General features: G+C 42.3%; 1 protein-coding gene across 1 annotated transcript; it reads left to right on the forward strand.

The window, feature by feature from the left end:
- Positions 1-588: 588 nt before the first annotated feature.
- naa15b (N-alpha-acetyltransferase 15, NatA auxiliary subunit b) lies at positions 589-15,411 on the forward strand. The gene is made up of 20 exons (XM_042426770.1): positions 589-930; positions 5,756-5,840; positions 5,947-6,051; positions 8,124-8,281; positions 9,059-9,193; positions 9,659-9,812; positions 10,147-10,266; positions 10,387-10,482; positions 10,757-10,863; positions 11,334-11,406; positions 11,587-11,756; positions 11,862-12,014; positions 13,039-13,167; positions 13,323-13,536; positions 13,685-13,878; positions 13,973-14,081; positions 14,175-14,273; positions 14,497-14,640; positions 14,750-14,847; positions 14,957-15,411. Exons 1-20 carry the CDS (start codon positions 877-879, stop codon positions 15,152-15,154), a joined length of 2,595 nt encoding a protein of 864 aa, XP_042282704.1. The 5' UTR covers positions 589-876; the 3' UTR covers positions 15,155-15,411.
- The last annotated feature ends 718 nt before the right edge of the window (positions 15,412-16,129 follow it).

Raw genomic sequence — 16,129 nt, forward strand, 5'->3', positions numbered from 1 at the left:
AGTGGTCGATGACAAGGCTTAGTGAGGCAGCTAAGTGCACAATCTTTCAGATGGTGATACAAGCATGAAATTTTGCATGTGGTTCACCTTTAAGCTGTTTATTAAGAAATTAACGTTAGCCAAACTAAAATCCAATATGGCCGCCGTTTTTCAAGATAGCCACCAAATGGATGCAATTATCTTCACATAATCAAAACAAACTGTCCAAAATTAATGTTTGAGGGGTCAGTTCCTATGTTTTGAAGCACAGAGATTCTATTGGTGCATGACACTCACTCATAATTACCATTACAGGTTGATTTTCAAGTGCCTAATGTTATTTTAATGATGAATCCCTGTGCAAAATTTGATGCTTGTATCACAAAGTGAACGATTTCACCAAAATTTGACTTTAGCTGCCCCACTACGGAGGTTACATCTGATAATACGACCTTTTCTCGTAGAATTATGACTTTATTCTCGTAATCTCAAAAAAAAAAAAAAAGAATTTCTCAATGTGTATAGTAATACTCCCTTGTAGGAGAAAAACACATGAATGATCAACATGGGAATGGGAAGAAAAAACGTATTATGGAATCAGACACAAATTATTGATCAAAGATGAAACATTTTATCTGTCTCGGGACGTATCCTTATTTGTCACAAAACAATTAATGTATGGCTCTATCATGTAAAACTAATCCGCCGCCATTTGGAAAGGTTTTCGCAGCTTCCGCCAGAAACGCGAGGAGAGAAAACGGAGCAATCGAGCGGAGCGGCGGAGCGGCTGCAGCGGGCGATCCGGGGCCGTCACTCCGCTCGACTCGTCTCGACTGCCCGGGCTAACTTTAGCTACATGTGCTGAGGTCGAGGGGGAAACTGATCCCAGCTGCAACAATGCCGACAGTTACTTTACCGCCGAAAGAGAACGCGCTCTTCAAGAGGATTTTGGTGAGTTGATAGTTTAGGAAGCGGGTCAACTTTAGCTGCCGTTAACACCGACACCGGGCGAGTTTAACGATCCGTCGGTGTATAGGTATAGCTCTGTTAGCATTAGCAAAATGGCATCACTGAATGTGTTAACTGTTAGCTTGCCTGGCCCTGATGTGCGCTGTCACTGTAACGTGAAGCCCAAATGTTTGTTCATGACTGCTGTGATTCTGACAGACGTTTTCACTGTGATTAAAATTCAATAATACTAAAAAACACTTTGGCGTTGGTTCAAATAGCCAACTTTGGCGGTTAGTGGCGTAAGGCCTCTAACTTACCGCCAGGCTCCACGACGGCTAAGCTAACGAAAGTAACGGTCGGGTGAGCTGTTAATTAGGTTCTCGAGCTACTTTATAATCCTTTGGGCCGTTTCATTTGTTGATTTGTCGTTGTCTTCAGCGGAATATACCTGCAAGTGTGTTTTGTATCAGACGTGGCCCAAGCTAACCTGTTAACTGATCATTTGACGTTAGCTAATACCAGGCTAGATATCTGAGGTTTAGCAGACTTCAAAGGAAATGCCAGTTTTATTCTGTGTGTGGGGAATCTCGGCCTGCACAAATAAACACCACCGGCCGACGGCAGGTTCAGTCAAACTGGTAGTGCATGCATGAAAACGAGGGAAAGACCGGTGTGTCTGTGTCAGCAAATCTGTAGCTGCTTCAGGCCTGCTGTGCTCCGGCAGCCACCCATCCGACCACCCATCCCTCTCTGTAATGTTTGAGTCCTGGTGTCGCCCCACTGTTTACTATCTGCACACAGTTTTATGTAGGTCAGAGGTCTTTTTCTATTTTTCCTATATGTGCTGGTTAGTTTGCTGCAGGTTGAGCAGTTGTTCCTCTGCCGTGCTCTTCGGTTGTCAGTGTGTGTTGTGTTGTTGAACATCTCTGCGTGGACAGAGATGCATGTACTGCTTTCTAGGAACTGTCACTAACTGATTCAGATAAACATCATTGTTTTGAAAGTGCAGGGGGCTCTGCAGAGAGTTAGTGAATGTTTATCAGCACATAAGCAGTGGGCTGGCATTCAGTCGCTCTACCTCTGGCAAGGAAAAGAGACCTGTGACCTGCACCTGATCTTGAGAAGTTGGAGCCTGCATTTGCTGCATACCTCAGAGGGGGTATTGCTTTTCCCTGAACTGTTGTCAGGCTGCACTGTTAATGGATTTAAATGGTGTTTTTCAGATTGCATGTATAATAACCATAGAATTCCACAAAAAAAATTGTCATGGTAATTTCCCTGTAGAGCAGTGCAGGATAAATGCAAAGATTCAGTCAGTGAATAATAATTGATTTAAAGTAATGCATAATACACATTGATCAGAAAATTAAAAACAAGCCTCTGCCACCACACTTAATATCAAATAATTTGCATTTGTGCACCTCACTACTAGTGTGATGTACTGCAGGTTTTCCTCCTGTTTCTTGACTTTCAGTGTGGGTTGTTGTCAAACATCTGTGCACATTACCTCTGCTTTTATCCGAGTTTACTGTCAAAAACTGATCCCAGCCAGACATTGTTGAACACTAATAATGTGAGGTGACCTTTATGTCTTGTTCCCAGTTAAAGAGAGGTCTGGAAGCGTTTGGTGGTAATTGTTGTTGTATGACTGAGGAAACCCTGAATAAAATTACTGTTATTAACCTTTCTGCAGTGGGGTTGTGATTTGAGATTCGAAACAGTTTTCTCTCTGGCTGGCTGTATTCAGAAGAGGACCACACCCCTCTTTATTTTTGCTTTCCCAGACTGGCAGCCTAAATGCATTATTATAAGTTGGCAGGTCTCCAACTTCTGGATGGTAGCGGAGATGGATGAATTTCCATTGAGTTCTTTCGGGGTAAGGGGAGATCCTTTTCCATACTGCAGCCTAACCTAAAGTAGGACTGCATGATTAATCTCCTCAAAAAATTGCAGTTTTTCGTCAGTACCCCTATGCAGAGGTAATGTGCAAAGATCCTGTTCCTACATGAAAACTATTCTTCTGTTTGAGCTTTCAGGGAGATTCATCAAATCCAACCAAGCGCTTCTAATTTCTCCCTAAGCTGTATCAACAAGTGACAAGACTGTGTTACACAGACAGAGGAGGCAAAGAAACAAATACAAATCTAACAGCGGTGCATAGGGGACTGGCAAAAAAGTGTGTCCATTGCCAATCAAATAGTGTGCAAGCACAGTCCAGGTAGACATTTATGTCGTATGACCAGTGAAGCAGCTCTAAATGTTTCCCTCGCAGCCAGAGACACATCAGAGAAAACCACTGCTGTCGGGATAACTTCTCAGAATTGTAAAATCCTGACTCAAAGGAGCAGAAACTATAGACTTCTAGATTTTTCATTTACTTTCACTGATACCTGTAGCAACATGCCCACTCCAAACATACGTGGGTTTTTGGGGTTTTTTGTCCTTTTTCGGACAGGTTCAGAAGACTATAACAGACCTGAGTCTGACTGAAAACATGATGTGGTGCTCTGTGCACAACTATGAAAATATAGAGTTTGGTTTATAGGTGCCAGGACCTCTACAATATCATACATACTACTCTTTAGTATGAAAAGAAAATCCTTCTTTTTCTGATGGCTTAGAGAAATCTGCGAACAGTGTATAACTCCACTGAAACTGAAACTAAGTCTTTTATCTTCAGAGGTAATAATTTAGCTTCACTCCGACAGTACAGAGTGAAATTAGACCCACGAAAAGACAAGTAAAACGTTGCAATGTCACTATTTTGAGTTGCCAACCGACACGAACACTTGTCACTACCTTCTTTCGAACATTATGTGAATGCTGCATGTTTTTCGGAAGAAGTTTTGAAATGTTTTTCTCCTAAATCTAACGTGTGCACCTCCAGCTCCTTGCAGCGAGCCCTGCAGCTTAGAGCCACCGCTCTGACAGACTCTGTAACTCAGGGGGGGAGAGTTATTTTGGGTGAGGTACAGAACATGCTGGATAAGCACAGCTGGTGGTGTTAATGCTGCTGAGTTTACATTAAATATACAGCCTGTGTACTAGCATCTGTATACTTGCATAATGCATGTGTGACTTTTTGAACTATTACTTTTCGTAGACATTGCTGACAGGACATTGGCTCTTGTTGCAGGCGGTTTAAATGTAAAGGCTGTTACAATGACTTTGTTTTGGCCATATAATGCTACTGTCTATTACAACAGATGTCTGAAGTGTACTTTTTTTGTCAACTATTTCCAATGTACTTCATTTTTTCCACTGAAACTTCTTCTGATATTGAAAAGGAACAGAACGTGCAGAACCAGACTTCATCTTAAAAGTGTGAATCTTAAAACTTTGGGAACAGAGACTACAGATTATGTAACCGAGTCTTTCAAACTTAAAAAGTTGCTGATCAGTGGTTCGACTGTTAAGCCACTTCAGGCTGGCATGGGTTGGGGGAGGCCTCATACATTCTTGGCATTATTTCTCTGAATTTTAATGAAGGCAAAACCACATATCACGTACTTGAAACATTGTGAAATTCACTCGGGCTCATGTTACATGCCATCGTTTTTCTCCAGTCTCCAGTGAAGAAGAAGTTGCAATCTGATCTAGTTTCATTTGTGTGGCAAGTTCTCTGTTTGTGTTTTGCACAAAGTAAGAGCTCAGTGTTTTGTTAGCTTTTCTGCAAACCTAGAGAGCAAATGCATTGTTCTGTCTTGTTATAGTTCCTTGTTTTGATTCAGCATGTGAAGACAAACTGGTGTCACTCAAAGCTGCGGGCGTGTGTGTGTACACCTCTGTTTGTGTCAAGATTACTCTCCATTCGTCCTTTACACCCCTGGACAGAAGGTCCTTTCATACACATGCAACTGTTTTGCACCAGTATGCACAAGTTCGTTTCACATTGTCCTTTATGCAGCTCAGTTAGAGCTCAGAGTGTGTAGATTAAGCAGCACAATCCAGTGTCTGACAGGACATGAGCCTGTTTCTTGTGTCCTCTGGCCTCAGCTCTCTAATGGTGTAATCCTCCTCTTAGTTCAACAGTGAATTACTTTTAATTTCATAACTGACCTTGGCACCCGTTTGTGAGGTTGACGTCATTTTTTTTTTTTTTTTTTTTTTTCCCCCCATCATTAGGGAAGTCAATGCCATCTGCCAGCTAAACTCTTCTATATCTCCCTCTTGCTCGCTCACTCTCTCACACACACACACACACATACAATCTCCCCAGATAGTTGGTGATCAGCTTAAAAAGAGAGCTGGTGTACTGATGATGGTGAAACTGCATATTTAAATATAACATTCGGGCTGAGAGCGGGTCATTTCTTTAAGGTGCTTTTAATACTTAGTGTTTGAAGAGTGATCTCGGCTGTGTGGATGTTTCTTATTCAGGTCATTCAGATATGCAGTACATTGTCTGATAATGTTATGTTGTCAATTCAGAGCTTGTCTGCTTCCAAACAGTAAACCAGAACTATAAAAATGCAGATTCACCAAGAATTTGTTGCTCCTTGTTCTTATATTTTCGATGTGCAGTACATGCAAAATTTAGAATTTGGAAGATACTGTAACATAAAAGTCAGCAGTGGTTTATAACCCGCTTCCTTGTACTGTCTTCTAGTTCCCCATTGTGGATCACAAAAAATAAAAGACACATAAGGGTCCTTTATTTTAATTGCTTTACCTCACCGAATAGTTTCAGATGGGTCTTGTTAAGTTGAGCCTATATGAGTCAAAGCTGTGAACTACAGGATGAGCTTTGCACTCTTTCTCTTACTGAAGTTTCACTCCTGTTGTCTTGGCCTAATGTGATTTCTCTCTCTCCTTCCTTTGACAGCGATGTTACGAACACAAACAGTACAGAAATGGGCTCAAGTTCTGCAAACAAATCCTGTCCAACCCCAAGTTTGCAGAGCACGGAGGTAAGCAGCAGCAGCAGCAGAAGTATGTATAGAGGTAAAGATGCGTGTGTGGTAAAGGTCTCTGTGCATGGGTGATATGTATTCCTCAATGTCTGCTACCTTTCAGAGACCCTGGCGATGAAGGGCTTGACCCTGAACTGTCTGGGGAAGAAGGAAGAGGCCTACGAACTGGTGAGAAGAGGCCTGCGCAATGACCTCAGGAGCCACGTCTGTATCCTTAAATATGTGTCTGCTTGTAGTCGGGAGCAGGTTATTTCAGACATGGAGATATGTTTTAGATGAAGCTGTTGGCACTTTTGACTTTCTGCAGTGTGTTTTGTAAAATGTGTTTGTGCTAAGCCACAGGACCTTGAGATGCCACACATTGTGTAGAAGAGCTCTTGTCTCTGTGGAGTACAGTCAGCACATCCTCTCTCTTCAGCTCTCTCTCTCTGTCTCTCCCTCTCTGTGACTCCCAGGCCAGAGTGAAATCTGCGCACATTTCCAGCAGATAAGTGCTGTCTCAGCCTAAGCCCTGCCTAAAGTCAACATATCTCTGAGCAGACAACACACAGCTTTCTTTTTAGCTTCACTAGTCATTCCTTATCTTGAATGTCTGTTGCAAAAACCCATCTTGTTTAGCCTATATAGTGCATATTTTTGAAGGATGTATGCTGATATTTAAATATAAAGACACTATCATTTTAAGTCATAGTTAGTCTGAGTAAGGCTCAAATATTAGTTGAATTTTGATTTTTAAAAATTGTAATTTGTCAGTTAAAAAAACTAGGCTAGTTATCTTTCTATCCATAAATTTTAATGGATTTTTGTTTTCTGCATGGCTGTAACATCTGAAAGTACACATTCCTTTGGGGGTGTAGTCTCATCCCTGATTTGTGATTTTTTTTTTTTTTTAAAGTCATCTCATTCAGGAACCTCCAAATAATCAACACTGACTTTATTTAGTAAAAAAGCAAGGTTAACATATTTACTTGTATAAGCAAAAGCTGCTGCAGTATATATTTTTTAATCTGATAGAAAACCTGATGTTTTTCACTGCTCATTAGATTATTGTGAACCAATTATAGTGCATTTTTTTCCATGTGGCTAAAATTTACTCGTGTCTCTGTTCTCATCCTGCTCTCTAATTGTCTTTTTGTCTCAATACATTGTCTTCACAGTTTTAACTTTTTTAATAGTTATTTTTCCCCATTTGGAATAAGTAGGAGAACGTGTTTCCTTTTTGAAAGAGTTCAATTTAATCTGGCCCCACAGTGACCCCAGTGACCTCAGCATCTGTGTGCACCTCTGTACACTTTTTGATACAGTGGAAAACACTTATAGTGATCATGCCTGTCCGGGTCAAATTAATCATTATAAGCAGATCATTATTATAACTGATTTTTTTTTTTCCTTATTTCTCATGCAGATTACCATCTAATTGACAGTTGTGTATTTATTACACGAATATAAAGTAATGAAACGGGCAGCTTCAGTATTTACTCATTTTTATTGACTTTATGAAAATACAGAACAGCTGTTTCAAACGCTTGTTTCGCTGCTGCATCTCGGTGGCTCGTTTTTGGAGGTTGGCCATAAGCTTACATAAGAGACTACGTTTTTCATTGAGAGACTTTCTTTTTTCCGTCATGATTTCAGTGTGCATGCAGCACCAGCGTCAGTTAACCAGCCCGAAGCAGACAGGTTGCGTGTTTGGGCTGCGGGGGGTGGGGGCCGCAGCGAGAAAGTTGAACCAGAATCAACTTTTGGAGAAACACAACCTATAACGCTGCGGCCGATCACAGCCGGTAATCAGGCTGATCAGAGCTGTAACCCTGCCATGAGGGAGGACAAAACATTACTAGGAAGAGGGGAGGACGTTTCTCTTTGTTTGATAACGTTAAAAGTAAAGTGAAGCTTCACTGTCGTCTTCCCGACTCATTTTTAAAAAGACGAGAGAGAGAAGCAGTGGTCGAGTGAGCTAGAGAGTGAATGAGGAGAGTGAGCAGCGGTAGTGACAAAGCTGGTGAATGAGAGGAATAAATTGTTATTTTCTGATTGTTTCACGACGGTTACAAATAAACACCCACAACCCGCACCTCCACGTAAACCTGCGGAGGTGCGCCGCAACGCCTGATAATGATGCTGCAGCCATTAATTACACATCATATGTGTATTATGGGAATAAGGTAAAAATGATTCTGTCCTGCTTTTTGATCCGGTTTAAGCGGTTTCCACTGTATTAGTTTGATATTCATATAGAGGACAGTGTTTCTTTGTTCCTTAACTTCTTGCGCATCTTAGGTTGGCATGTGTACGGCTTACTGCAGCGCTCGGATAAGAAGTACGATGAGGCCATCAAGTGTTACCGCAACGCTCTGAAGTGGGACAAGGACAACCTGCAGATCCTCCGGGACCTGTCCCTGCTGCAGATCCAGATGAGAGACCTGGAGGGCTACAGGGTGAGGACTGACGGAGGGACTGAGGGTGGATGAGTCTGAGCTAGTTGAATAATAATTCTGAGATATGTTTTGAATTGCCGTGAAGAAAACCATAAAAACCTGGCCGGTTACAGCACAGGTGCAGCCACAGGACAGCACCACTAGAGCCAGGGACCTTGTTGTGAGAAACAGATTTTAGAGATACAGGGACTTTTCTTTTCAACACAAAAGCAAAGCAAAACAAACAATTGGCTGTGAAAGAACTTTCCAGAATACCCACATTCCCATCTGTTGCTCCCCCTCGTCCAGGATGCAGTATGGCACTGATTTGGAGAGGTTGCAGCGAATAAGCAGGCTGATATCAGGTTGCAATCAGTCTTCACAATGTAGAACAGTTCTCCTGGGACACAGCCAGGGATTTAGATGCTTATTTAGCAAGAGGTATGAAAAGACAAGTTAAAAGTCTGTTTGAAATGATTAAAAATATGGATGAGAGAGAAAGTGTGTGTGTGTGTGTGTGTGTGTGTGACTGTTTTTCTCTCTGAGCCAGCTAGCAACAGTGTGGTAACAATACCATGAATCAGCAAAATTGCTCTTCTCCAACTTTCGCTGCCAACTGTCCCCTCATTTACTCCTACTTTATCTCTGTAGCTGCACATCACATTTTGAATCCTCTGGGCTGCACATGGGAGAGTGGTCATACAGGGGACATCTGCTAGGCTCAGTCTTTTTTCCACACTGTTGGTTCAGATGTTAAGCATGGCTAAATATACCTGTGTTCACATGTTGATCTTGTAGGAGACACGGTACCAGCTGTTGCAGCTGCGCCCAGCACAGCGGGCCTCCTGGATCGGCTACGCCATCGCCTATCATCTCCTGGAAGACTACGAGATGGCTGCAAAGATTATCGAGGAGTTCAGGAAAACACAACAGGTTCGACACATTGACAGCTTATCATGTTGTCTTATTTAAAGTCTAGGGGAGATTTCATGTGGTGTTGTAGGTGTCTGACTGATGCATCTTACAGTGTACGTACTTTGTAGACTTTCAACAGAGTTTTCAGTATTGGTGTTGTCTCTGCCTGTCTGGTAAGAACTACAATAGAGCTCAGTCTCACTGGCTCGCTCCTGATAAGACCAGTCTCCTTCCTGTCTTTGTGCCATCTGTGTAATACAAAAAGCTAATGTGAGAAGGAAAATGCACATATACTTGGAGAATGATGCAGAGTTTCCTGAACAGCGTAAACTGAAGTCCACCCAGCAGCTCCAGTAATGTTTCACTGCTGCTTGTACAAAATAATAATGGCACTAACACCTTTCCTGCTTTTGTTTCCATGTCTGTCATACACGGGTGTGTGTGTGTGTGTGTGTGTGTGTGTGTGTGTGTGTCCGTGTCCAGACATCTCCAGACAAAGTGGACTACGAGTACAGCGAGCTGCTGCTGTACCAGAACCAGGTGCTGAGGGAAGCAGGCCTGTACAAGGAGGCTCTGGAGCATCTGTCCAACTATGAAAAGCAGATCTGTGACAAACTGGCAGTGGAAGAGACACGAGGTCAGCCTCATTCTCTCAAAATCACACTGAAGCCACAACCTGCACATTTAGTCTTAATTTCACATTGAAATTCTCAGCTGAACAAGAATCATTCTGGACATGAACTGATGTTTATACATGATATCAGATATTTTAATGCTCAACAGAGCAGGTGACCCTTTGTCCTCTAGTTGCTCTGTACTTGTTGCTTTCCATCCAGAGAAAATGAACACTGAGATGACGAGTTGTATTTCTAATAGGATGTATTTTGCAGAGTCCAACATTTATATGACATTTTTCTTTTGAATTTTCTGTGTATTTTGACACCGGAGCTCTTCCCCTCGTGTTTCTGTAGGAGAGTTGCTGTTGAAGTTGGAGCGTCTGGACGAGGCTACAGAAGTCTACCAACGCCTGCAGGAGAGGAACCCAGAGAACTGGTCCTATTACCACGGGCTGGAGAATGCCCTAAAACCAAGTATGACACATTATCCTTTCTATGAGAAACAATAGCAGCATCACTGACCACTAAAATATTTACTTTGATTAAAGAAGCCGCAGTTGTCCGCACTGTACTGAAAATCTTTTGCTTTTTTAGGCAGCGTAGAAGAGAGACACAAGATCTATGAGGAAACCTGGGAGAAGTTTCCTAAAGGCCTGGTTCCTCGTCGGCTGCCACTCAACTTCCTTTCTGGTGTGACCAATAATACGTCTCCTTTCACCTAAAACAGTAACTTGAGTTAACATTTCCATCAATGTAATCATAATAAAAGAACAAGCTAGTAGCTGTATTCAGTTAATTCTAGTTTAGTTTTTAAATATGTTCATGCTATTCTGGTTCTTTTATTTTTAGACTCCACTTTTATTTTTTAAAATCATCAATTAAACATGAAGGAAGTAAGTTCAGTGTGTAAAAGAAGCGGAGTAAAAGCTGACGGATCCTCTCCACTCATCCTGTTTGTCTGCAGGCGAGAAGTTCAGAGAGGTTCTGGACAGGTACCTGAGGATGAACTTCAGTAAAGGCTGTCCGCCCGTCTTCACCACCCTCAAATCTCTGTACAACGACAAAGAAAAGGTGACAGCACTGCTACCAGCGATGTCAGATGACTGATCTAAATCTAAATCACTGTGACGCAGCTTACATAACGCACTGAAGGAAGGGAGGTCAAACTGAGAGAAAGATTTATCTCTACTGAATAGGACTAAATCTGGATGAAGTCAAGAATTAGATAACAATTATCAGGGTTTATATGGGTGCTGGAAATCCTTGAACACTTGAATTTTAATACTTGAATTTTAATTTGGTGTGTGTATGTATGTATGTATGTATATATATATTTATTACACCCACCCCTTCACACACACACAAAATTATTATTATTATTTTTTTTAACTTGAAATGTGTAGGGGTACTTATTGAAAATGCTTGAAAAGTGCTTGAATTTGATTAAAGAAAAGGTGTAGGAACCCTGAATTATTCATAATACAAGTCCATACTTCACACTGTAGCTGAGCTCATGTACTTTCTCTTCTTTTTCTCTGCAGGTGGCAATAATAGAGGAGTTGGTGGTCAGCTATGAAACCTCATTAAAAAGCTGTAGAATGTTCAGCCAGAACGGTGAGGAGAAACTTACACAAGATTGTAATATCTGGATGGCGATAATAAGTTTGAGGTCTTTCTAACAGTGCACAGTGTGCAATGTAGACTCATTTTCATTTATAACTTAATGTATCTGTTGCAGTCTTTTGTTTACAATCTTAAGACGCAAACTCACAGACTCTGCTTGCTCTGTCACAGATGACGGTAAGGAGGAGCCGCCGACCACGTTGCTCTGGGTGCAGTACTTCCTGGCACAGCACTACGACATGGTTGACCAACAGACACTGGCTCTAGAATACATCAACACAGCCATTGAGAGTACACCCACGCTCATCGAACTCTTCCTTATCAAAGCCAAGATTTACAAGGTAACACACGCTGCATGTTTTTGTTTTACACTTGTGTATATTTCGGGAGCACAGTGTCGCTGTGCTGTGTCATAGCTGTTGTATTGACCTTTTATCTTCCTGCAGCATGCTGGGAACATCAAAGAGGCGGCTCAGTGGATGGATGAAGCGCAGGCTCTGGACACCGCTGACAGATTCATCAACTCCAAATGTGCCAAGTACATGCTGAAGGCTGGCATGGTCAAAGAGGCCGAGGAAATGTGCTCCAAGTTCACACGGGTGAGAAAAACTGACACACTTGAGAGTTGACGAGCTGAGAAAACTGATTTAAATGACAAAACAAAAATCATGGATGTGTTTTCTGTCCACAAAGGACTAGTACAACCTTGAGATCCCATAGCCCTTGTATACAGTATTTCTATCCTTCATCCCTAAATAACTGAGGTTGAATATTTCCTTTACAGTTTATTCACTTACGGCAGATTCACACAGTATGATTTCTGCATTAACAGAGCAACTCCATACTTCATTCATAATATATAATATTATTTTCAGGAGATAATCGTGTAAAAGTAAAGAGGATTTAAGTTTTCACATGGTGTTTTTGTTTACTGTGTGGGTGTTTGTGTGTATAAGAGCAGGAACTGCTGTGGAGATGAATAAACTGAAACATACATCAAAATAAATAATTGTGCAGTAATAGTTTTCAGAGTTAAGGCATTTATCTGTAAGACAAATGACAGCAGACATAAAAGCTATTATAAGTCTTCAAATCTTATTAATGGAGTAATAATTTCCTAAATGACCACCAGCACTTTTATTAGAGGACCTGAATTTAGCGATTGAGACCATAATGACTCATTGAAAACATTTAGTGACTCAGTATTTCATGAGAGAAGTTCATGCTTTTCGAATGGGAGTCTATTGGAACCAGGGATTTTTTTGGAGTCATGAACCTAGCAGCCATCAGTGGTATTGAACTTTAAGGGACTTCCACATTGGCTTCAATTTTAAGCCGTGGTTGTTGCCACATGGATTCACCTAAACAAGTGCAGTCAGGATCCAGATAAGTTTTAATAAGCCTGCACCTGTGATGACACAAAATGACTAAATTATGAACTAGTCATCAAGCTGTTGAATGTGAGAGATAGTCTTACATATGGACCCACTCATGGAAGATCCATCCTCTACAACTTGTGTATTTCACTGTGTTTGCAGCCTTTGACATCATTATATATATATCCATATCCTTTTCATTTGCTTTCCTCATGCATGCATCTGTTTGGTCTTTGTCTTTACTCAGGAGGGAGCTTCAGCAGTGGAGAACCTGAACGAGATGCAGTGTATGTGGTTCCAGACAGAGTGTGCACTCGCCTACAAGTCCATGAACAAGTTTGGGGAGGCTCTCAAGAAGTGCCATGAGATCGAAAGGGTGAGACTTTCTTCTCAGGGATCATACTTGCATGCATTATTATATGCCACTTGAATGAGACTCTTCAGCTTTTGCATGTCAAATCTGTTCATGTTTCATTTGTCAGATCCTCTATTTTTCACATCACGTATTCTTCCCTATCTTTCACAAATCAGCATTTTGTGGAGATTACGGACGACCAGTTTGATTTCCACACCTACTGCATGAGGAAGATGACGCTACGCTCCTACGTGGACTTGCTGAAGCTGGAGGATGTGCTCAGGATGCATCCTTTCTACTACAAGGCCGCTGTCACCGCCATCCAGATCTACCTGAGCCTGCACGACAATCCCCTGACTGACGACAGCAAAGAGCTGCAGGCCGACACTGGTGAGGGGCAGGGAGTGACGATGAGTGTAGATTCACATTTGCTGACGTGTCTTATCAGTGGTTTAAAAACTGTCTTGGACAAAGAAACGGAATATAGGAGTACATTTTGTCCATCATTAACACCGCTCTTCTCACCTGTCATCTGTAGCTAACCTTTCGGACAAAGAGCTGAAGAAGCTCAGGAACAAGCAGCGGAGAGCCCAGAAGAAGGCTCAGCTGGAGGAGGAGAAGAAGAATGCAGAGAAAGAGAAGCAGCTTAAAAACCAGAAGAAGAAGAAGGAGGATGATGACGAGGAGATCGGAGGGCCTAAGGAGGAGCTCATTCCCGACAAACTGGTTAAGGTTAGTGTGAGAAACATGGATTGAGTGATGGAGTGAGCCAAAATCGGTCAAGGTGATGTTGACGGTTCCTGTCCCTTTAACTTCCTGTTTACAGGTAGAAAATCCACTGGAAGAAGCCGTCAAGTTCCTGATGCCTCTCAAACACCTGGTGAAAGACAAAATTGACACACACCTAATGGCCTTTGAGATCTACTTCAGGAAAGGTTGGCAGCCTTATTTTAATTCACTAACCTCACATAGGAGCTGTTTATTTTATTTTATCCTTCACACATTTAAAATCTGTTTTCTCTTGTCAGAAAAATACCTGTTGATGCTTCAATCAGTGAAGAGGGCATTGGCCATTGATTCAGACCACCCATGGCTACACCAGTGTCTAGTACGCTTCTTTAAAGGAGGTAAAGGAAGTTTCTTCTTCTCTTGGATGTGAATTTTCTGTCCAGCTGTTGTATATCCTTTCTTTTTCTAACTTAATACCCAACAACCTGCTCTTGTCTTCCCACAATGCTTCCTTTCATCCCAATCTTCTATATCTTCTGTTACTCCTTCTCCTCGTCACCTCACGGGTTCCTTCCTTAACCGAATACATCTCTCCAACCCTCCTTTCTTCCCTTGATCCAGTCTCGGAGAGCAAAGAACTGCCGGAGGTGGTTCGGACAGTCCTGAAGCAGGAGATCACCCGGCTGTTTGGAGACAGCAACGCTAAGAGCTTCAACCAGGCCTACCTCACCAAACACTCTGACTCCATACCACACCGACTGGCTGGTAGGCCTCTTTCTCTCTCTCACACACACACACACACACACTCTTACAGTTATCTTAAAGTTATTAATACAGGTACACTCACACTTACACTCTTCTCTCCCTCCTCCAGCTGCTAAGATGATGGTGTATTTGGACTCATCGACGGAAACAAAGGCAGCAGAGTTGGCCACTGCGCTAGATGAGTCACTCAACAACAGAACCATCAAGGTTTGTGTGGTTTTTTTAAAAAAAAAATTTATTCTGCAGTTTCTGCTGTTTGGTAAAATGTTTGAACCCATTTTTGATTTCATTTCTATCTTTTCCCTCCCTCGGTCAGATCTGCACAGAGGTCCTGGAGGGTCTCCGGAGCGGCATCTTCGGCGACTGTAAAGAGCGCACGGAATCATACCGCGCTGAGTGTCACAAGCTTTACCCCTACACGTTAGCTTTCATGCCCCCTGGATACGAGGAGAACACCAAGATCGCCAACGGAGACATCTCCACAGAAACGGAGGAGCTAGCCAATGAGATGTGAGCGCCACAGAACAACAAACAGCGGATGAGAAAAAGGAATTGGGCCTAGCACGGAGCCTTGTGGTACGCCTGGCAGCCATTTTGTAGAGCCAGACAGGGAAGCGAAATAGGTGTTTCGTTCTTTGGCTCAGCTTAATTGGGTCTGACCTGGTATGGCTTGGCTCCCTCCCACATGGTGAAAATCAGGACTGTGTGTGTGTGCGTGCATCGAGGGTGTGTGTGTATGAGTGTGTGTGAGCATGTGTGCGGTTGTGTATATTTGTGGTAAAGAGGGGGAAAAAGAGGAAGCTAACAGAATGGCCATTTTACTTTTTTAATAGAGCTACCAACCACACTGAATATGAAAAATAAACAACAGTTATTGGCAAACTGTTGGGAGAAACTGTGACGGACGGACATGGACTGTCGGGTTTCCTCTGAGATGATGAAAAACGGTGACGGCAACCACTTGAGTTTGACTCAAGTGCTGCTGCGATACGCCTATTGCATACTGTGTTCTCTTTATTTTAAAAGAAAAGCTCATTTAAATGAAAATAGGACACAACTGTCACTGGGGAACGGGAGACTGAGCTGAGTGGATCTGATCTCTGACAGATCTGTAGGAAGCTGAGCAGGAAGAGTTACTGAGGACCCAAAGTAGATGCTGAGGACATCCAGCGAGCACAGGTGTATCTCTATCTGCTGTAACACTCGTCTGTGCTCCAGTAAACCGCCAATCTACACGTGGCATTGCAGTGGAGTGTGTGATAAAGGCCTGATATCTGCAGGAACACAGCTCGGAGAAGGCTGCCTCACCAGTGAACAGATTTTTGGTCCAACTGTGCTTCCCTCATGGTTCCTAGTTCAGCTTGGGAATATGTAATCCTCTGTTTGTCGTTAAGGAGCACTTTGTAGCACAGAATAAAAACTGTAAAGTTTGTGTGTTGTGCTCCGTTCCAAATACACTCTTAATGTTTTTACATAGCTCTGAGAAAGC

The sequence above is a fragment of the Thunnus maccoyii genome, chromosome 2 (assembly GCF_910596095.1).
Source record: "Thunnus maccoyii chromosome 2, fThuMac1.1, whole genome shotgun sequence".
Taxonomy (NCBI): Eukaryota; Metazoa; Chordata; class Actinopteri; order Scombriformes; family Scombridae; genus Thunnus; species Thunnus maccoyii.